At 34.7% G+C, this 23839-nt stretch overlaps 1 protein-coding gene and 1 pseudogene across 1 annotated transcript; one reads left to right on the top strand and one right to left on the bottom strand.

Moving 5' to 3' along the window:
* Positions 1–733: 733 nt before the first annotated feature.
* Positions 734–9058, bottom strand: LOC125839916 (uncharacterized; annotated as a pseudogene).
* Positions 9059–9517: 459 nt separating this feature from the next.
* Positions 9518–20139, top strand: LOC125839986 (protein NUCLEOLAR COMPLEX ASSOCIATED 4). The gene is made up of 15 exons (XM_049518963.1): positions 9518–9899; positions 9984–10076; positions 10162–10238; positions 10379–10440; positions 10540–10591; positions 12382–12482; positions 14992–15065; positions 15233–15334; positions 16848–16906; positions 17004–17178; positions 17802–17975; positions 18308–18470; positions 19307–19364; positions 19470–19575; positions 19930–20139. Exons 1-15 carry the CDS (start codon positions 9525–9527, stop codon positions 20119–20121), a joined length of 1863 nt encoding a protein of 620 aa, XP_049374920.1. The 5' UTR covers positions 9518–9524; the 3' UTR covers positions 20122–20139.
* The last annotated feature ends 3700 nt before the right edge of the window (positions 20140–23839 follow it).

Raw genomic sequence — 23839 nt, 5'->3', positions numbered from 1 at the left:
AATGTTTTTTCTTGCTATAACGATGATAGTTGTCTTTGAAGGACTTTTGAGTACTCATATTGTTCTTTCTTTTTATCGTGAACAGTACAATGATGGTTATTATATTGTCTTTTGTCATTACTATGTTCATGCACATTATGATTTTGATTTTGATTTTGTCTTTCATATCAACGTAACATGCTTCGAACCCAAACTCTAATTAAAGAGGATTTTTTTAATCCACCGACCATAACTCTCGTTGGTAGGATTTAAAGTTTTTAATGTAGTTATTTCTTTCATTCACTTTAAATTTTGTATGATTTTTAAGAAATAATAACTAATATGAATATTATGATAAAATACCTATATTAACTAATGTATAGTTTCAAATTTTGAAAATTGATTTGTATAGTTTTACACGACTATAATGTTATATAGTAGAGGGGCATGGTCTGTGCTAAGCACGGAACCAACATGCATGGTTTCAATTTCTTTTTGTCACAATAACAATACAACAATACAAGCAAACTAAACACAACACCGACCTTCTTGGCTAAACCACTGAAGTTAACATTAGCAAGACATTTTTGTGCTTGTTTACATAATTGAATGAAACAGGGAATTTCTTTACGTAAAAAGAAGTCCAAGATAATTGCAATTGAGTTGCCTATTACACCCTATCTTATCCATAGTTCAGAAAGTTCAAGTTTGCAATATTTATACCATCCATAAACTGACTTCACTCTTCATCTAGTCATACGCCGCGAGCACACTCCAACTCATTTTTATGAGACAAATGATTCAAGTAAAATCTGCAAAAAGAGAGATCAAGTCAATTTACAAATGTTAGAAAAATGCACAAATGGAAAATCTAGTAAATTACCAAATATAAGCACATAATGTCACATGTATGGCTTTTAAAAGAAAAAACTCTAATGAAGTTATTACATTCTAATAAGATTGAAGTTGTTGATCCACAAAATTAAATTAAGAAAGGGCAAGTGACATTACCTAACAATCACTTGATCAGTTGTTTTACTTCTCAAATTTAGTGAAACAATTTCCACATTCATAGTAAAAATAATGGAATATACCTGATAATCTCCCAGCGTACACGTTTTGAGTCCAGCAGCACAGTAGTCAAAGTAGTACTCCCATGTCCTAATGAACTTGTCATCAAATCCCAAAGCATAGATTTGGCTAGTGACAATGTTATCGATAGTCAAGTATCAGAAGTTGGAATTGATCAAGCTACAAATGATTCATGAAGAAATCGAGTTTACTCAGCAGAGAAGGCTAGTTGTGGACTTATATTGACTTTGTTACCTTTTGTTATTCAGGAAGTTTTTTCGCCAATATCTCAGTGTTTGATAGTAATGAACTCCTATATCTTTCAGGTGCACTACACTGCATTTATATCATTTATCAAATACTTCTGAAAGATTGACAAGCACGTATGCTAGTGCAAAATCACAAATCAACTCTTTGTTACCATAGTCTGGATGCAGCAGTCATGGCTGATGTTACTCGACTTAATGCAGTCAAGCATCCACCTGGGAATATATACTCTTCCATGAAGCCTGCGTTGTGCCTGTGCTCGTCATACATCGGGTCTGGCACTGAAATGAACTAACGAAAGCCAACACTTGTAGAAATCAATACAAAGAAACAAGTGCAAGAAATAGAAGGGAAAAATATAACAAAGTGAAAATAAATGTCGTGTTGGAAGAAGATTAACCTTCCTTAGATTTTTGTAAGACAAATTAATGAAATTATCTTAGTTCATGTATTAGCAAGAGAACTTGAGTGATTTGAGAGTGCTCATTCTCTCTTAATTTTCTAACAATTCAACGAAAGAAGTGAACAAAGATTAAACTTTGATTCATTACCTGCAGAACTAGAAGCCCATCTTCTGTCAATGCTGACTCACAACAACTAAAGAATTCCCCTATGAACTCGTGACCAACATGTTCTAGCACCTCGCTGAAAATGATTATTAGTACAATTATAACACTGGCTCAACATGTCATGTGTAATACAATATGTACAAATGTTGATGGATAAAAGCTCACCATACTATAATATTCGTGTCATATTTGTCCTTATTTGGCATTTGACGATAGTCACATAGGAGAAGTGTAATTTGATCATGTGGAAAAATTACTGAATTAAAATACTAATCGATACACTAGCTCCAAAATTACCCAAATTTGGCTTCAAGTCTTAGGCAGATCAGATCGTTTCCTGCTAATCATATGTTAGCTTGTTCAGGAGCTCTTTATAATTTGCCTCAGTTTATAGCAATTATACTGTCGTACAAGCTTCATAGACATTGTAGTACTATACCTGAAGACCTGCTTGCTCAACTCTCAATTGTGCATACTTCAGTTGTTGCTCGGAGAAAGTTATACCAGTATATTTACATCCTGTTTGCTTGACAACTTCCACGACATAACCTCCCCATCCAAATCCAATCTCTAAAATGTGATGTTCTTTGCTAATTTTTGTCTAAATAGAATAGAAACAGAATCAAATTTATGTAGAAATTGGTGACGACTTTTACTTAGTTGATGACATAACTTTTCAATGAGAACAAACATCTTTCTTAGTTGTGATCTTCATCCTCGCACTACAAAAAAATAAAAAATAAAATTAGATAATCATGCAATGAGATTAGAGAACATGACAGAAACTTAGCGAAACATAAATAAGAAAAAAGTGGCAAGCATTTTAAAGTTTGAGAGTTAACCTTGAATATATCACATGAGTATAACATTGTCTCATCCAAAAAGAGTGAGAAGAGTTCATTACTCTGGAAAGAAACAATTAATACCACACTGCTTACCATCTTTACAATGACATCCCATTTTACATCATAGCAACTGGCAAAATCATGATTTAGTACTTCAATTACCAGGTCATAATGACGAGAGATATTCCAAAGAGCATGAGTAAGGGTGTTTCGATTTGAAACATGTCTGTTAGAACATGAATGGGTTTATACAATCCTATTAAAATAGGAATAGGTTTACACAATCCTATTAAAATAAGAATAGGCTTATACAATCCTATTTATAATAGAAATAGGAATACAAATAGGAATATGAATAGTAAATAGTATCCTACTTGGTAAATGATTGTATTATAGTGTCTATAAATAGGGTCTCAATGTAATAATGTAAACAATAACAATTCAATAATATTCTTTTCTTATATTTCTCACATGGTAACAAAGCCTCTACGATCTTGGTAGAAAATCAAAGAGCTTCCGCTGCCGGCGGGTGGCTATTACTCATATATGTTACCCGCCTGGCCAATGATTACTGTGTATCTTTCATGTGATTATTCTCATATCTAATTTGTGTAGCACCGTGCCATCATTCCGGTGACTACTTTCTTATATTTAATTTGTGTAGCACCATGCCATTTTTTCGGTGACTACTTTTTCATATTTGTGTAGCACTGTGCCATCTTTCCGGTGACTACTTTTTCATATTTAATTTATGTAGTGCCGTGCCATCTTTTCGGTGACTACTTTCTCGTATCTAATTTGTGTAGCACCGTGCCATCTTTCCGGTGACTACTTTTTCATATTTAATTTGTGTAGCATTGTGCCATCATTCCAGTGACTACTTTTTATATATAATTTGTGTAGCACCGTGCCATCCTTCCAGTGACTACCTTTTTTTGCATATCCGATTTGCGTAGCACTGTGCATCTCTCCGGACAACTTTTCATATTTAATTTGTGTAGTACCGTGGATTTTTCCAAACTATTTTCTCACATCTGAGTTGCACAACATCATGTGTCTTTTCAGTGACTCCTCAAATTTGATTTGCGTAGGGTTGTGCCATTATTCCAACTCTACCCGTATAATTTTTCTTTTTCAGTAGGGTCGTGCCATCATTCCGACCCTACCCATATTATTTCTCTTTTTCAATGGGGTCGTTCCATCAATTTGAACTATCCTATATAATTTCTATTTTCTAGTTGGGTCGTGACATCATTCTGACCCTACCCATATAATTTTATTTCTTAGATTGTGACCACTTTTAGCCATCAAATCTAATACTCCGGCATATGAGCATATTCCGACCAATTTTTTGGTGACTTGTTTAATATCAACTCATCTATTGATTCCGACATGATCCATATACTTTATACTAGATTTTGAGCACTTTGTTGCTCATGCGGAGTTTAGTAGCCTTGTATGTCAATTATGTGAGTCACTCTATGGTATGAAACAATCTTTGCATGTTTGGTTTGGGTAGTTTAACACTATAATTTTATTACTCTGTGTTTTATCGGCATTATGCATCTAATTTAATATTTCATGAGAAGATTAACACATTGAGATTGACTGACATTATGCATCAAATCCAGTATTTAATGAGAAGACAAACATATTGAGATTGACTGTCAATTTTGTGAAGTCGACTGATCAACTTACAAATATCTCACCAAGCCCCTCATTGGTCCTCGTATTAATTACATATGTAACAAGCTAGGTACATGAATTGTATGCACTAGCTTTGAGGGGGAGTGTTAGAACATGAATGGGTTTATACAATCCTATTAGAATAGGAATAGGTTTACACAATCCTATTAGAATAAGAATAGGTTTATACAATCCTATTAGAATAAAAATAGGTTTATACAATCCTATTTATAATAGGAATAGGAATACAAATAGGAATATGAATAGTAAATAGTATCCTACTTGGTAAATGATTGTATTCTAGTGTCTATAAATAGGGTCTCAATGTAATAATGTAAACAACAACAATTCAATAATATTATTTTTCTATATTTCACACAATGTCGAAAGAAATATTTTGCAGATGACAATGCTGCTGTAAAAAGCAGTGGTGTCCACCAGCCTCCAGAGCTACAGGAAGTGATGATCAACTTTAACATATGAACAAAAGTTTGTGTTTCTTGATCTCAGTCAGTAAACTATTTTACCTCTTGGCAGATTCTTTCAAATCTCTGTTGGCAATAAATATCTGCAAAAAAACCATGAAGCTAAGAACCCGACAAAAACTATTCACAAATATATCACGTCATTCCTCACCATGATAAGATTAAGAAGACCTTCATGCTTATCAACGAAAGAGAAATACCCAAGAATAAAGGCATCAACAAGGCTTATGTCAGCTTGAGTTGCAACCTGTAAGATATGTTACATAATTTGTCAAAATTAAGAAACTTTTCATTATTGTTTCGGGTTTAATTTTTTAAGAAATTCCAATTTATCTTCCAGTAAAACTGCATACTACGAATTCTAAGATAAATTTTCAGTGAGCATTTACTCTCTATGCCTTGGAAGGTGAAAATTGTACCTCCTTCTTCCAACTAGCTATATACCAAAACATATAAAGTTACTATCCAGATATCTTTAATTATTAGAAAAGAAACTCAAAAATCTCTGAGTAATAAATTACTATCATCTCTCACATTATGCATCATGTTTGAATGTAACTTTTGAAAAATCTAGTAACAATGAGGCGTGCTCCAATTTTAGGGTAGGTTAGTACCATATGCTTGGGGTTATCTAAAATACCAAGCATGCCATCTGCAACAACCACACCTACATGAGGAGGACCACAAGGTAGACAATCATCCAAATGAGACAAGAGGGACAACAAAAACTGGAAATTTATTGAGCATAATGTGATATTCCAAATTGTTTTCAGAGTAAAGTGATTCTTAAAGTTAAATTTGTTGAGCTTTTATTAGCAGTAGTACTACCTTTAGTCCATTCGCATGGAAGCCATATCCTGAAAGTATTGGAACAAAAATAAAGAGTGAAACACAAGGCGGAAAACAAAGTTTGTACACTAAAAGAAAGCTAAGACAAATCAGAACAACTCAAGCTACAAGTGTTGCCGGTAGGTTTCCTATGGAAGCAAGGCAATGACTAAACCTATACACTAGCTAGGTTGTTGTGATCAATTGCTTGCATAAAGTATGAATGAAGAGTCAGAAATGAATGAAGCATTTTTTGAAAAAAGAGTAAATAGAAACATAGTCATTTTATCTGTGAAGAGTCATTATAATCTCTTAATAGATTCAAACTTATAAACTGCAATTTCCAGGACTAATGTAGAGAGCTATAAAAAGTCTACAGAAAGACACTTTATTGTTTCATACTGTAGGTTCTGCAAATAATTTAAATGACAATAGTAAGCGATGCAAACTGCAAAATCCTTCCAGTTGCAGTTAAAGGAACTGGTTCTGTAAATTCAACATAGTTGAAGTCTAATATCTGACACACAAGATAGCAGGTTACAAAGGAACATTTATCTTGAAACAACTCTCCATAAAAAGAGATATATACCTTGATATTATCCACAAAACCATATTTCTCTTTTCCATTCGATTTGATATAGCTCACATGAAATTGTTGATGCAGCAACTGAAAAGACTGGGTAGCGTGTTGTTCACTTAAGCAACATATGCAATGGTGAGTGAGGAGGATCAACAGTTACTAGATAAGGCAACTTTGAGTCACCGAGATTATGTAAATTTAGACATCTCATAAATTAAGAAAGCAGTTACAAGAGAAAAAACTCTCCACTACATAGCATTATCTTCTACTTTCTATAGAATGTCCTAAAAATCAGTGGATAACACACCTGGATTATATTGAGCCAATATGTCATGCATCCTCTATTATTCATGGTTCCAAGAAAGTTACAAGCACTCCATGTTGTCGGGTTGTGAGGTAGGAATGTTTTGTCACAATGAAGAAAAACACCACTGTCACAGAGGAAGAGAAAATGATTTTGCCTTTTAACATCATAAATATTGTTAAGACTATGGTATAATCCACCAACTTTCTTCTTTTCAACCATTCAGCAAGATAAGTCGTGCTCGTGGGTAGAATTTTATAAGGTGAAATGATTAAGAATTAATCTTGGCCTCCAGTACAATTTTCATATTAGCTTAGAAATCTGGCAGCTGGTTGTAGCTGTTAATTGACTAAAACCAGCCACCATTTAAACATGCATTTAATTTGTACTTCACCAAACCACTAATAGAATACAAATATAAAAGTAAATTAAAGAGGAAGATAAACAACATAAGTGACGTAAGTATATATATAAAAATCCAAAAAGATAAAAGTAGATTAAAGAGGAACGAAAGCCAAGGTATTCCAATAAAGGAGACGAAAGTACCTATCGACATACTGGAAAACACCCAGTATTCTTGTTTCATCGCATGTTGCCTCTTTGCCTAACATTTTCAGAGTACTTGGAGCATCTGCATCCATGATGCATCCATCAAATACTTCTTTGGCACCATCATTGAAAGCAATGGTACAACCTGCAAGGGCTCTTTCGTTTACAGTAGAGTCACGAATAGTTTGTAGCTATCTGAGGGTAACAGAAGAAGCTGATTGAAGGCTTTTCCTTTGATAAGCACGCCTCTATCTAGACCATTATCACTTGAAAAGAATATCATCAAATGAATATAAACTAAGAAACACATGTTCTTATACAAATCAACAAGCTAGAAGCCAAGATTAGACAACATAATGTCTTTTGATCTTCAGTCAAAATCCACTAATGTCTCAAGTTAGCCTTCACCCCCTCCCCCCAAACATCCTCATCCTTTATACTTGTAACAAAATACAAAAGTATGGTCGTAAAATAGAGGGAAAATGAATGTGGTATATTAGGAATCCCATCAAAGAAACAACAAAGTAAAGACAAAAAGCTATGGCCTAGTAGTCACTGAGGTGGGTGCAAATATTATGTGATTTCTTCCAATCTTCATCAATTTTGATTTTACCTTGGCAAAGGAACATTTTAACCACATAAAGCGACAAGGTTTATACAATTAACAAATTGCCCTTTAGCCTATTCGTTTTCCAATAGATATATGCCCCATCTACTATTATGAAAAAATAAATAGCACAACGACTCTTGCAAGAGGTCAAAAGATATAATCAAGCTAAACCTTCTTCATTTGTTGTTATGGAATTTACTTTACAACAAGTTCGTATTTGGCAACCTCTCTTTTCCAGCTCCTCCTTAAACCTGCGATACCGTCATCAAATCACTCTCAAGGATGATACATGCTTAACTTGACAAATCACGTGAAATTAAAATTGGTAATTACCTGAAGTTCTCCTCAGGGAAATAACAACAACATTGAAGTATCGATTAATGAAAAATCACCTTGTTTATATGTAACCGCCATCTAACAGTGAGCAATTAAGGGAGGCCAAAGAGTTGTAAAGAAAGAAACAAAAGCACCCTTAGGCATAAGGACAATAAAATGAGGAATATAAGTAAATGCAACGATTCAAATTCAGTATCTTGCATGCAACACATTCAACAATTGGCTATAGTCAACACACAAAGTGCGCTATTTGAACAATAGACAAGAGGAAAAAAACCTGCAGAAGATTGTGGTCATGGCAGAATGGAAGAATTTGATACGCAGAAAAGCCCAGTACTCCTGCTAAGGGACAAGTCCAGATTGAAGCACATATTGGAATCTGTGGAACATATGTGTATCGTTATAGCAAGGACACATTTTTGAATAAACAAAAAAGCCAATACAAGTGTCAAAATCAATAACAATGGCAAACAACATTGTCACTAGATAAGCCTTCTGAAATAATCATGTGACTTAATAAATTGCCCCAATGTTTCATCACTATCAATGTCAGGATTGTTGTACCACGGGGCTCGAACTGGAGACCAGTGCTGAGTTGGAATCCCATTCTAACTAAGGATTCTTGTGGTTCTAAAGGATCCAACTATAGGAGAACCAGGAACGGAGGGCTTTCCCCCTTCCACCCGACTCTTTAGTCTTAAGAACGCTGATTTTAAGAATGAGTCATTGCCCTTCTCCGACCCTTACTACCCAACCTGAGAGCGGACAACTAATGAGTTCCACTTATTGAACATGGGAGAGTACTGGCTTGCCACTGTGTATGTAATTGTTCCCATGAAACGAACTGGTACCACATTCCGCTAGGATACTGGCTGGAGTTGGTCTCACTGTAGTGACGTGAGTTCCAACTCGATGACTCACCCATTCCCTCTGTATGTCCAAGCGCCATCCATTTGTGAATACAACAACCTGCCCACCGTAATCAAGTAAGAATTTCAATATTCACTAAGCTTCCTTTCAATTATCCCTATAATAAGGAAGACATAGTGCTTGTTGATGGCCACGATTCCAATATGACCCTCTGCTTAAGGATGAAGGAGTACTTCCACCGCAAACCTGGTTGGTAGTTCTAATTCTATTTGTAAAATTGAAGAGATTATGGAGAGTTGGCTATAAAGAATAATTCGTATTTTTTTAAATTAAAAAAAGACAAATAGCACAAATTAATTAGTTTAAGAGTTCAAGCAAAAAAAATTTAGTGATACTCGTATTTTTATCTTAGTAAATTTTGAGGAGCAAAGAAAGGGTATAATAGGAATTTAAAATTGTCTTAAACCCTAAAATTTAAACGTTTTTCACTTTTGCGTCCTTCTTCTTGCTCTGCTGTTTTCTCCCAAAGCTCGAAGAAGTTAACAATGGCGTCTTCAATGCCATCAAAGAAGCAGAAGAAGAACAAAAAGCATGACAAATACTCACTGTCGGACCTCAAAACCCTCGGTCGCCAGCTTCTTTCTTCAAGAGCTCATGTCAATAACCTTCCTCTTCTCCTCTCATTCATCACCCCTTCTACTCGTCCTAAATATACACTTGAATCTCTCCTTTCTCTTCAATCATTCTTCATTCCTTTACTTCCCCAACTCCCTTCTTCTACCGTATCCTCTTCCTTCACTTCTGACTCTCAAGGTGATCCTGAGTTTATTTATCGAACATGGGTTCGTTCCAAGTTTGACGACTTCGTTCAATCACTTCTGGATATTGTAATCTGTTCGCAATCCGATGACTCACTTAGAGTAAGTGCTAGTTCGACTTTTTTTTTTTTTTTTTCAATTTATGGATATGATGTGTGTGTGTTAATTTCGTGTTTGGATGATTAGGAAGTTGTGTTGGACACGTTGATGGAGTTTGTGAAAGTTGGAAACGGTGGGAAGTTTCACTCTGCTATTTACTATAGGCTTCTCCATAACATTGTAAGTCACCTCTTTTATTTATTGCTTTTGTAGTTTATGCAAGGAATTTGATTTGAGGATACTTTGTTGTCTTTCTAAATTTTAGGTTCATTCATCCCTTGAAATTGATGATATTTTGCTCGAGTTGCTCGCATCAAAGTATTTTAAGTACATTGATATCAGGTATGGAGACTATGTCCTCAAATGATTGTGTTTTCTTGTATGAGGTTGGGGGTACGGGTAGATTCGAAGTAGGAGTTTTAAGGAGAATGGAAGTAGGGGATTTTTACATGTTTTTCTGATCAGTTGGTTTCTTTCATCAGATATTTTACTTATATCAGCTTTGAAAAGCTTTCCCGAAGCATAGGAGCCAATGATATCTCAGGTATCACTACCTTATTTGCTATATGTTGATATCCTGTCTTTGCCTCTTGTATTTATCTTGTGCCTGTTTTCATCCCTTTTTTGCTGTTTCTACAATCAGACGATAGAAGGGAGAGACTAGACACCACCGGTGTGAATCAGCCAGAATCAAGGTTGGCTTAAATATCCGGCTTATGCTTATTTCCTTCAGTGAGAAATTACTTAATGGAAAATACAATTTTTTTTATCAAGTGGATGATACAAAAGTGTTTCTTACACAATTAATGTATTTCTAATTATTCTTCTTTTTGTATTGGATGCTGATTGTTTCTATAACATTTGATTAACTATGGTAGATGAGTTACAGAAAGCCAATGCAATTAATGTTGTTGCACTACGAATTGTGATTATGTCATCCACTTTTGATGCTTCAGTGTGATTTATTTATCCTGAAACTGTATTCTTTGACCTTTTATTTTTCTTAATTTTATAGCAGCACTTCTAAATTGAATATAGATAACTAGAATGTTAAAGAAACATAGGTGATAGGTCTGACAAAGGATCAGCTAAATTGTATTTTCCAGGTCATTACATCTTGCCTGTCAATTCTCATAGAGTGTCATCTGCATAATGGTTCTCAAAAACAGTAGAGTTCACCTTCTATATCCTTATCTAATTATATAGATGCCAAGTTTTGTGGCTATCTGAATTAAGGTGTCAATTGTTTTTCACTTCAACAGGTCTTCTTGCATAAATCTGAATTTTAAACTTGACAAAGATACATTCTCATTAGTTGACATTTAAGAAGTATTTCTGGTTAATTTTCTGGACAATTACCAGGTTAAACATTTAGCAAATCTAAACTACTATTGTTGCCCTAGCCCATTTACTAGTGAATACTATATAAGCCTGGAAAATGGTGGGTTTTATGTGATCCCTGGAAATAGTTTTAAGTTTAGCACTAATAGCATGTTAAAATGGAATTATCATTCCTTGGTATGCATTAAATAGCATTTCTAATAGAGCCACAGAAATCCAACTTGGAAGTGCCTTTGAAGATCTCTTTTATCATTTCAACTCGGAAGCAACTTGGTCTTAAAGAATCTTGCAGTCAGAGTAAAAACTTGTCTTCTGTTTTCAATATCTTTTTTCTCCAACAATCAGTAAAATTTCATGATTGGTTGGTGAATATGAACTTAAAATATCAATAAGCTACAGATGGTGAATATTAGGTTAAAGATATGCAATGAAACTTCTAATTATAGAAGTATACCAGTACAATGGTGAAAGTTGTGTATAGATAAAAGATTATTTATTAAAAGGTAGAATATATTATGAAAAAATCAGCTTCGAAGAAAATTTGCTTGTTATAATGAACTGTCGTTATAGAAAGTGATTGTTATAGAAATGTTTAACTACAGGGTCCAACGACGACTCTTTTATCAATGATTATCTGAAATTAATTTCTTTTTCTTATTTTGCCTTGGCATTTTCTCGTTGATATGTTTCAAGTGTTCCAATATAATTTCTTATAGATAATAATAATAATTTATTTAATGTTAATGCAAAAGGTAAAGCTGAAATAGCTGATAAAAATGATCTCTTATATTTGGGGATCGGTTCAAAGTAATCCTTTAAATATACTCTTGATTAGTTCCGGCTTGCCATTTGTAAACCGAACTTTATCACCTTTTTAGATCCATGATAGTTATCTAAGTATTTAATATGCAGTAGAAGTCTTGTCTTTTTATCTTCCTCATAAGATGTTTGTACTGTATATTAAATACTTTGATATCCAATTTGACAAAGTGTACATGACAGTTTTTTGTTTTGGGTGCCACGTATTTTCAACTCATAGAAGCAGTTCTTACCTCTAGTGATTACCCAGAGGTTTTAGTTTATTAATGTCAAAACATTGCGCTCAAGATTTTCCTTTTGTAACTTTGTTTTTCATGATTTAAAGCTTGGACCTATCAGTTCACAAGTTATCTCATCTACTATCTCGTATCCCTCCCCTGGAAGGTTCAGATGACAAGGCAGAATATGATATGTGGAACCCTGCAGGTAATTTCACTTGACCGATTGTTGAATCCTAACATAGTGCTTCATTTATGTTTGACATCTAAAACAAGTATTATAACAAATAAGCCCAAGTCCCAAGCAAGTTGGGGTTGGTTATAAGAACTTCACTGCCCATGTTATTCCATTTGCCTCTATATCACATCTACTTCTCTTAAGATATGAAAGAATGTTTGTCCTAACGGATTTCATGATCTATCATACTCCTTCCGTCCCATTTTATCTGACACCATTTGACTTGGCACGGGGTTTAAGAAAAAAAAGGAAGAGTTTTGGATCTTGTGGTCTAAAACAATCCTTAGATATTTGTGTGGTTGTAAATCATTTCATTAAGGGTAAAAGAGGAATTTTAAAGTTATAAATTGTTTCTAATTGTAGTAAGGTGCCATTCTTTTTGGGATGGACTAAAAAGGAAATGGTGCCACATAAAATGGGACGTAGGGAGTAGTATTTAATTTTGCTATTTACTGTTGTGTAATCTCTTCTTATGAACAAATAGCTTTTTAAGTTTTTAATGATGTATTGCAATTGAAATGATCACATTTCATGGTCCTGATATAAAGATTACACTTCATGGCCTTATATTTTGGGTATTTGCAATTTTTATGCCTTTTGTATTAAGTTGGCAAAGTAAGTCGGTTTGAAGAACCGTATAAAGGAGGAAGGATTGCGATGGGTTGATGATCAGGGTAGAAACAGTCTAATTATGATTGCATTTTGAGTACATGCATTTTTAGCCCCCAACTAATATTGACGATTGAGGTATCTTTGTATGATTGCATTTTTAGTGTAGCTACTGAAATGCAATGCTCATAGTTTGATGAGTGATTTGATCTTTTTAGATTATAAATGCCCTACATTGTTTTCTTTGGGATAAGGTATCTAAATTTATTAATGATGGGGAAACCACATGTACAAGATGCATTCAAAAAGTAAGAGGACCTACACAATTTCCCTGATGTTAATTTTTTGTTTTTTGAAGTTGACCAATTATGTCATGTCTTGAGTTGCACGCTCTAAGATTCGAAAACACAAAACATGAAGTAGCTCAAGCTCTACATAGAACGACAAATCTCAAGTACCCAATGACAAGGCATCTAAATATAACTTCAAAATATGAAAGCTATTAAGATTTGAGGGGTTTGTCCATGGTCAAGGATAAAAGTGCACAATACTTTTGGAAGTCCATGCGTCCAAAGTGCAAAAACAAAAATCACGGAACATTAGAACTTTAAATTCTAGAATCAAGCCCCAATAATTTGTTCTTCTGTGACATCCAAATGCTTTTTGAAGGAACTCTCAACTAAGCCATTTTTTGATACCTTTCATGGAGGAGATTAGTGCACAATTGATTTTTATATGACATGTAGCATGTAAAGCACATATCTGTATATATCTGACCAGATCTTAGATAGATGTAGTAAATGGATCTTGCACTTGGCATAACAAAAAAGACACCGTATACAAACGGTAATGTCATCATGAATAGTTAAAAGGACTAAGTAGCATATCAAGTGAAGCTCAAAAAGAGTCGTTACAAACCAGAGAATATGGAGACAGACAAATAGAACAGGAATTTGTACATGAAGCCCCCCCTCCTCCCCTTCTCTCTCTTTTCCTCATTTCTTAAATTTAGAATTGAAGAAGTAATTGCTTTTTGCTGGGATTGCGCCTCTCTGTTTTATGTGTGTGCTTCTTTGACCTCTGTCCATGACTTGGCTTACCCATGGAGGAGGCCGACATTTTGCTTCAGATTGTTCCATACTTAGAATGATGGTGAGAGCTCTTTAAATAACATTTAAAAGAAAAAAGAACATGATCGCTTTAAAAACATTATGATTTCTTAAAATAACATCATTCCCACCTTTTATTGAATTCACTTGCATTTGGCTTCTCTAAAAGAAGTCCCAACAAATACCAGGTCGCCTAGTTGCTACCTCTAGTAAAACTTTTGTCACTTCAAATACCTCTAGTCGCGGATTCAAACACTCCAAGAGTCTGGAATTTGATTGGAGAAAAGTAGGGCAAGTTCATTATCAGTCGAGTTCCAAACTGTGCATCTAGTTATAATAAAACTAAAACTTTTGCTGGCAATGGATCAAGCTACAATGGATTGGATTTTCATTTTTTAATAAGGGGCGACGATGAATTGAATTTGACTCTACTTTCTTGGTTGTTGCGTTCCCTGAGAGTGGTAGCTAGATACTTGCAAAGCAAGGGAAGTAAAATACCAATCACACAGGTGCAATGTGTATACGATGCATATATCACTCTATTTGGTTTTGATTTTTGAAACATTCATTTGACAGGATTGTACAATTCAAGTTTTAGCAGTTTCTAGTTTTTACTATTTTAGGCCTATAGCAAGCTGCCCATATCATTCTTCTTGCCAATGCTTGAAATATGACATATTCTGCTTGAAATATGACATATTCTACCTGATGTTTTTGTCTTATTTCCTAGTGATTTGATTTTATATTTATATCCTATTTAGGTATATTTACTGAAAAAGAAAATGACAAAGGACACACTGGAAAGCAGCGCAAGGGTGAATCAACTAATATCAAGGTATTTAGTGAAAAAACCTTGTGATTTAAAAAGAAAAGAAATTAAGAATAAAAAAGAACCTTTTCCTCTGTGTACCTCACATTGTTGGATTGTTCCTTTATGGACATCTACTGATTCTCTTTGGGTTTTCATGCAAGCTAATATCTTAAATGCTTTGTGATCTTCAGGTTCTATCTCCAGCCAACATTGCAAAAAAGATGAAACTGAAATTTACAAAAGCCTGGATATCATTCCTTAGACTAACACTTCCTGTTGATGTTTACAAAGAGGTGAATAACAATTCCATTGACTGGATATCTATTTCATGCATTGGAACAGGGTTTTGGTACTTGTATTATCTTTTTATTTCCATTTTCCGGGAACATTTGTGCTTCCATGATCTCTGCTCCTCTCCTCTTTTCTTATCCGGTATCTCTTGATCCAAGTTGTGTAAGTGATGCTGTCATATTACACCTTGATTCTTATTTGACCTTCAAAGTTTTGTAGTGCATAGCATGTTTATGTGAAGAAATAGAAATGCATCCTATTGTTAATAGTCCCTTTATATATGATTTAGCATTTTCATGAATTTATCTTTATCGTGAAATTGTGAAACTTTATCCTTACTATAGCTTTGACCAACCTCAACTAGCCTTTGAAAGCCGATGGGGAGCAATTCTGGGGCGGAAAAGTAAAATCTATGTCACATTAATTTTTCTAATGACAGATCATCCAGAAGAGGTAGTTTCAAGTATCTTCGGTCGATTATCCAAGGAAATTGAGAGATTGACGAGGATGTCACTCATTGTATTTGTACAGTGTGTGGATGAATTGGAGGATGGCTTTCGGAGTCTTGTGTGATAAGAGGTGCCACCTAGAATAAAGGCAAGTTCTACAGAGCGATAGTTAGACCAACTATGTTGTATGGCACGGAGTGTTGGCCAGTCAAAAACTCACATTCAGAAGATGAAAGTGGTGGAGATAAGGATATTATGGTGGATGTGTGGGTATATCAGAAGAGAGAATTAAAAATGAGGATATTTGAGACTAGGTGGGGGGGACTTCGGTTGAGGACAAGATGCGAGAAGCGAGGTTGAGATGGTTTGGGTATGTGATGAGGAGGAGATGCACGGATGCCCCAATGCGGAGTTGTGAGTGATTGGTTGTGGATGGATTCATGAGAGGCAGAGGTAGTCCAAAGAAATATTAGGGAGAGGTGATTAGACATGACATGACACAATTGCAGTTACCGTGGACATGACCTTACATAGGAAGGTGTGGAGGATGCGAATTAGCGGAGAAGGTTAATATGTAGGAGTGCGTCCCTACTAGTTCGTGGGAGTGCTTTGTCTTGTGTCCTTACTAGTGGTCGTAGGATTACTCTTGTAGTTTCTTGTTCCTCGATTTTTGTGAAATATCTATTATTTCATGTAGTTTGTTTGTAGTATTACATTGTTATAGTATTGGTATGTTACTGTCTGTTGTTTTTGTTTAGATATAGTCTATTGTACTTCCATTATGGCTTTTCCTAGTTTGTCTTCGTCTTGAGCCAGGGGACTATTGGAAACAACCTCTCTACATCACCTCCGAGGTAGAGGTAAGGTTTGTGTACAGACTACCGTCCCTAGACCCCATTGTGTGGGACTACACTGGGTATGTTGTTGTTTTACCCTCTTAACAATTTGGTTGAAGTGGTATTATTCTACAGCCAGCTTTGTTTGTGATTCTGTTTTGCTTTTTTACTCCTGAAACACGATTATTATGGTGATTTTTAACATTTTCTCTTTTGCTTTCTGATCTCAGGTTCTGGTTAACCTTCATCAAGTTGTTATTCCCTATCTGTCTAATCCTCTTATGTTGTGGTAACACATTGTACTTTCTTCTTGTTTGTCTCATTGATTCTATTCTTTCATACTTGATAAGTTTTGTTGAGTAACTGCAGTACTTTTTCATATGCAGTGATTTCTTAACGCGGTCATATGATATTGGTGGGGTAGTCAGTGTGATGGCTCTTAGCAGCTTGTTTGTTCTCATGACACAACATAGTCTTGAATACCCCAACTTCTATGAAAAGCTCTATGCTCTATTGGAACCTTCTATTTTTATGGCAAAACATAGGGCAAAGTTCTTCCAGGTAATAGCAAAAACTTATATGTTCCCCTCTTTGTATTGGTTTGCTATGTGGACTATCAGACTATCAGTTCTGTTTTGAGGGATTGTAGTTTGTGCTTAAAAGGTTTTGGTTTGGAGTTCTTCTTGACTTGAGCTGCTATACTAAATCCCATATGTAACATAAATTTCCACGTGAGGGCAGGTACTTCGGCTGAAAATATGTGCATCTTTGTTTCATGCTTCCAATGAAAGTATGAATTACTGTACACTTGGAAATGTTCTGCATATGCTACATTTTCTGCATATGGTTTTAAGATTATTGTCATCTCTGTAGTTTAGGAAGTGGATTTTAGGTTCATAACGTTCATCGTAGTTCCATCATTGGTTCTCTGGAGAATTGCATTCTGAACTGATCTGATCAAAGCAGAAAAGGGGATATCTGAATTATGTGATATTTTGTGTATTGCTTCATTGAAAAATCAGTTGATTTCTGAGCGCAATAAAAGAAGATGCCAGTACAGCATGGTTTACTTGTCAATTAATTTGCTTTATTGTCTTTGATGGAAATACCTTTTTCAATATGTCGCAATATGTCAGATCTAGTTATTATGTTTATGGACACTAACTACAGAATGTCACTTGCAGCTTCTTGATTCGTGCCTGAAATCACCACTTCTTCCTGCATATTTGGCGGCTGCGTTTTGTAAAAAACTCAGTCGGATATCGCTCGCTGTCCCTCCTTCAGGAGCATTAGTCATTATTGCTCTAATTCATAATCTCTTACGGAGACATCCTTCAATAAATTGCTTGGTGCACCAGGTAAGACTATGGAGTCTTGCCCTATTTTTCTGCTGAAGTCATTGTTTGAGATGTCGTATCTATGTGGGACAGTGAAGGGATAAAGTGAGACTTAGAGAACCCCTAGTTTATGTGGAAGACTAATTTGTTGAGTAGAGTGGATGTACAACACTCATATAGTTGACCCCAACTGCTTTGGGATTGGGGAATAGTTATTATTTTTTAATGAATGGATGACACACATAAGTGCAAAATATTTCTGCTCGGAAAATGTCAATAGTAAAGTTTTTTGCCTGCTGCCTCATCATTGTGACAGTTGTAAAACTCATATTTGAGATAAAAATTCTTTGTAGGAGGATGGTAATGAGACTACTAAAGACACTACAGGAGCAGAGAGTGGGGCTGACGATGATAGCACTGAAGCCTCCAGTCCCAGCAGAGAAATGTCGAGCGTCAAGCCTAGCATTGATCCTTTTGATGACAAGCAGACTGATCCTTTGAAGACTAACGCAATGAGTAATTTTCTTGTTTCATTAGTTGTCATATTTTAAAGTTCAATCATTCAGCAATTTCACAAAAAAAATCAATTTTTTAAATAAAGTTAATTGTTCAGCTACCACAGTCTCGTATACCACTTCTTGTTTCTTTCTAAATTGAGTTGAAAAGGTATTCCTATATCAATTTTGCCATCTCCTCTTTTTTCTTTCTAATCAATTAAAAGGCTTTTCAAAGTCCCCAATCAACTTGAATTGGTACTTGTCTTTGTTTTTTGGTTATTAGTAGTATTACTTTTTTTTTGGTGGAGAATACTTTTCTTTCTTCTTTTGGTGGAAAGGGATGGCCAAGGAATTACTTGACCTTTCTTAGCTACATGATCTTTGCATTGGTGTTGGGAACAAGTGCAATTTCTTCTTTGGCATTTCAACTTTTGTTTTGTTAGCGTAACTTGATCAAGTGTACCTTTAAGTGGATGTTAAGTTTTATGGACCAACATTCTCAGTGTTTTTGCTTTAGTCACTAGAAATGTTTGGGTGTTGGGGTATTTGTAACTTGATCAAAACAGATTGTATTCTGTTATTATGTTTTTGGTATACAAAGAGTTCCCCTGTAGATGCAGAAGCAATCCTAGAAGTATTAGAATCATGCTAGGCTTGCTGTTTTTGTTCCTAGATTTTCATACTTTTTTGTTAAGGGGCTTTTAGTACTACATAAGTACTGGTTTATAATACAAATTGTTACCTTCTCAAAAAAAGAAGAAGTGTTCGCGTTCCTCAATGTAAAGTTTTTCCTTTTATTTGTTTATAACACTATTCTTGACTTATTTGATTTGTTAAATTTCTACCTTTCTACAGGGAGCTCTCTGTGGGAAGTTGACACACTCCGTCATCACTACTGCCCGCCAGTTTCAAGGTAAGTGTATCATATTTTTATAGCTTTTCCTGTGTCAACGTGCATTAACGGTTAGTTTAATTGAGCCTTTGATTTAAGTCTCTTACTTTTTTCTTTACGTGTTAGATTTGTTTTGTCCCTTGAGAACGATTTGACAGTCAGAGCTAAAACTACTGAAGTATCAGTCAAAGATTTCAGTTCTGGTTCATATGCAACAATTTTTGGTGATGAGGTAATGTTCACTACACAACTGTATTTGTTTTGGTTATATAATCATTCACTTCTTGGTTGACAATACTTTTTTCTTAGAGAAGTTTGCTCCAATTGGCTTGCATACTTTCTTCATTAATATGATTGCTTCTGTAACCGATGAATTGTTTCATTTAGTTAAATGGCCTGAGTTTCTTTTCCATTTATCTTTAGGGGTTGTCATAGTAAGATTAAATCTCTTCTCAGGTTTTTGGCATTTCTTTTGCTGGTTTAAGCATTTTAGATCCTCCTTTATCATATGCTGGCCATCTGCCTCATTTACTATATCTGTTAATGTTCCATGTAATAGCGTTCTAACTATAATACCTCGTTGCAGATTAGGAGGCGAGTTAAACAGGTCCCCCTTGCGTTCTACACAGCAACTCCAACTATGTTGTTTCCGGAGTCAGATTTTCTTGGTTGGAGTTTCAAAATGAAGGACAAGGATAGTACTACAGTGCTGGACAATACATCAAAAGAAAATGATCATATTTCTGCAAAACGAAGTCGAGTGGAGGAGACGTCATGATCTTATCAGAACCAAATGGTACTCGACCTTCTATCAACGTTCGTTACTAATTTTTTGTTCTTTCTAATTTGTATCATGATGCCATTCAAATTTCTCCTTTCTTTCTTTCTCTCAGGAAGCAATTTTTTTGACAATTTCACTAAGCTGTACTTGAATGCTTAGTGGCTTAATTAAAGTCTTGTATTTTGTCACTGTAGACTAGTCAGGGAGAGAATATAAATTGGGAGAATTTAGTCATTTACTGTTTGCCCACGAGGCTCAAAAATATTACCAGAAAAAAATACCCATTTCAGAAAATATTAGATTGTATACCAAATTTGGTAAAAATATTTTATAATATACATGGTATGTATGTCGTATAGTTTTGGGGGATGCATTTCTTATCTTGCATTGTCATATACCTTAAAGAAGTTGCTTTGATTACCTGGATGGGATAGACAATGATATCTAATGACTTCTGAGATGAATTATCCCACTTTTTATGTACAATATTGTTTTCGGGTCTAACTACTACTCATAACTAAATGCGGGATAAAATAATCGTGCATTTAATTTTGGTATTGTCATTCCTTGTTCCATTGACCAATCAATTAATGTGATTCAATTATTTTTACTTTTCGTATATATGTAATTTATAAAAACAGCACAATTTTGTACTGTGCGAATTTAGTCCACCTATATAATCATGTATTATTCCCATAAACTTGTCCCAAGGAATGTAGACATTATTTGCAATAAATTTTCTCCGAACTACGAAAAATAAATTGCAATTATAAGCAAATAAAACAATATTTTTATTATTGAAATTGTGTGTACAATTTTGTATTTTGTGTTTTCTTGTGATTTGAGGGTCATTAATAGAGTATTTTTTAAAAGGAAAAAGGAAAAATTCTTTTGGCCAGAAAATTTGGTCTAAATGGTAAAATAACATATATTCACACTATTTTATTGTACATTTGTGAACATTTTACCCTTTTAATAAAAAAATCAGTTTATCTTAAAGAAAAAAAGGATATTATAGACTTTTTAATTTTTTGGTCATGTAACATTACCCTTGTATAGCCTTTTTATAAGCATAAGCTCGAATTTAGGGTGAAAATTACCTCCAAGAAACTCTAATGCCACTTAGAATTTAAAGAACATGAATGTTAATTTTAGTAATTTTCGAGATCTACAAACTCCTTTTTCATTTGTGAAGAATCTAATCAAACACTTAGTTTACATGATAATTGAATATTGTTTCACTAATCAGAAAGTACAATCACATGTATGTAAACACGAACTACACCATATAAAGCCACAATCTAAAATCATGCATGTTACAACCGTTCGTTTCAATACTTTTTGGAGAAGAAACCTTCAAAGAATCTTCACACGAATTTTAATGGAGTTGGAGAAGGAAGAAGGAGAAGAAGCGTCTGTTCTTTTGGAATTGTAAAGAATGCTAAGATACGTTGGTTTCTCCTGTGAGAACCCTTTTATAATTCTAAAAGGACACAACTATTCAAATAGTTGTCTTATATATATATACGCGCACTTCCTCCGTTCAACAATACTTGTCCACTATACTATTCTGAGATGTCCAGCAATACTTGTCCAATTTATGAAATCAATGGATAATTTTACACTTAGTTTCAAATTTACCCTTATCATTAATTATAATTATTTCTCCATTAAATTTTTCAAGACATTGTATTTATTATATTCAAAAGGTGATATAGTAAAATCACTCTTCTATTTATAGTTTCTTAAGAAATGTGCAAATTCAATAGTTTGATAAGTATTATTGGACAAGGGAGTATATATCTATTTTCTTCTCACATTGTTCCTGATTGATCCACATGAGTGACCCGTTCCAATTTCCTTCCATTTGAAAACCACCAACCCGGCCGGGCCCACAAATCTTATTGCTTCCTCCATGTGGCCAATCACAGGTCCACAACCTTATTATTTAGTGTAATTTTTGGACTTCTTTTTTTAATATAAAGCATGACAGAAGCAGAATCATATTTCTAACACAAAATATACTCTAGGTGTTCATATCTCACCTAATTAATCTTTCAAAATTATGTAATTGGATGCCTCATTCATGTGGAACTTCCTTAAGAATAATTAGGGCCATTAATCAGTGGATGAGACTGATCTTTTCTTAATCAGAGGTCTTGATTCGAGCCTTAGCCGGAAGCGCTTCCTCCTGAATGGAGCGTATGCTACGCGAATTCAAAATAGTCAGACTCCAATACAAATATCAGGCATTGGGTGGGGGAAAAAAACAGGGTCATTAAGTGGTAATATTAATAGGATAGGATGCACTAGTACCTCACTTTTTCATGTTTGGATACATATATGTTAAACCTAATTTTAGCAATTTCACTTCAACTGTTTGTCATAGATATGTTTGGTTAACTATGGTGCTTGTTGCTCCCCAATATACACACAAGTGTACGTGGTCGCTCAAGTAATATAGATTCTTTAAGAAACGAGTTATCGTTCCCAAGGGACTTATGATCAATTTATATTTAACACTTAATTCTACAAATAAAAGCAAAAGTAACCGTTTAAGAGATTGTGATGATTGTTATCTACTAATAATTATGCACTAAATAAAAGTAACCAATTGTGAACGACTTTAATATGATGATTCAAGAAAGTAAAAGACAATTCCAAGGCTGCAACATATATTGAATTTCATGTATCATATTTTTGGCTTAGAACTAATTTCAGTTGTCAAGTTATTGGTTTATAGAGTTAATTACATGAGTCGGGTTCACACCTCTCGTCGCCTACCCCAGTTAGCTATCTAACTACATCGTTGAGCGGGGATAAATAGACTAACTGACGAGCATTTATATTTCATCCTGTTTCGTAACCAAGCAAGGTGTTCGTCTGGGCGTCACTTCTGAACACTAATCACCTCAATCTAATGAGTGTACCGAGCTCTCTATATTCTTTGGTCTATCTAATCCCTCCTCTCTCGATTTTAAGATTAGACAATAAATTTATCTTATGGTGCGCAAACATAAAATACTAAAACAAGAATATAGAAGTAACTTATAATGACAACCAAGAATTAATTCAAAAAGCCTTTAATAATCAACAATTCATTCATAGCTACAACCCTAGAACAAGGGCGTTTAGCCACTCATGCTATTAGAAAACCACAAAATACAATTATTCTTGCGATTTCCGAAAAATAGAAGAGTTAGAAGATCAAAACCTATTACAAACTTGGAATCTTGCTCTTGCACACCCAATAAAAGTCGAACCTCAATAATGGAGCCCTAAGGATCTATTTATAATAGTAGGGAAAGTTGAAGACAATACCTACTAAAATTAGGAATCCTTTTAACTAATGTTTTTGTTGAAAAATTGAAATTTTCGTGGAGCCTCGCGCCTAACAGTCGTTGCAGGTGTTTCCCCTTTGGCACGGTGCGCCTAGCAGCGCGCCTGAGAAAGTTCTCTGAACTTGCGTCGCGCCTAGCAATGCGCCCAAAAAGTCTTTATGAACTTTTGGCCCTGGCGCGGCGCGCCAACCTTTGTGCCTTTTGCCTTAGTCGTTTGTTGGCTCGTTTTTGCTCCTTCTTTCTTCGTTTCAACTTCAATTTTTTCGAGAGTTCCTGAAACAACTAATCACGTGTGTGAGTGCATAATCATCACAAGTTACACAAAAAATCAAGCTAATAACTAAAGATCATTCTTTAAACTAATCAATTCATGG

The sequence above is a fragment of the Solanum verrucosum genome, unplaced genomic scaffold, assembly GCF_900185275.1.
Source record: "Solanum verrucosum unplaced genomic scaffold, falcon-dt-bn FXZP01000177.1, whole genome shotgun sequence".
Taxonomy (NCBI): Eukaryota; Viridiplantae; Streptophyta; class Magnoliopsida; order Solanales; family Solanaceae; genus Solanum; species Solanum verrucosum.
This window is presented reverse-complemented; position numbering and strand designations above follow the sequence as displayed.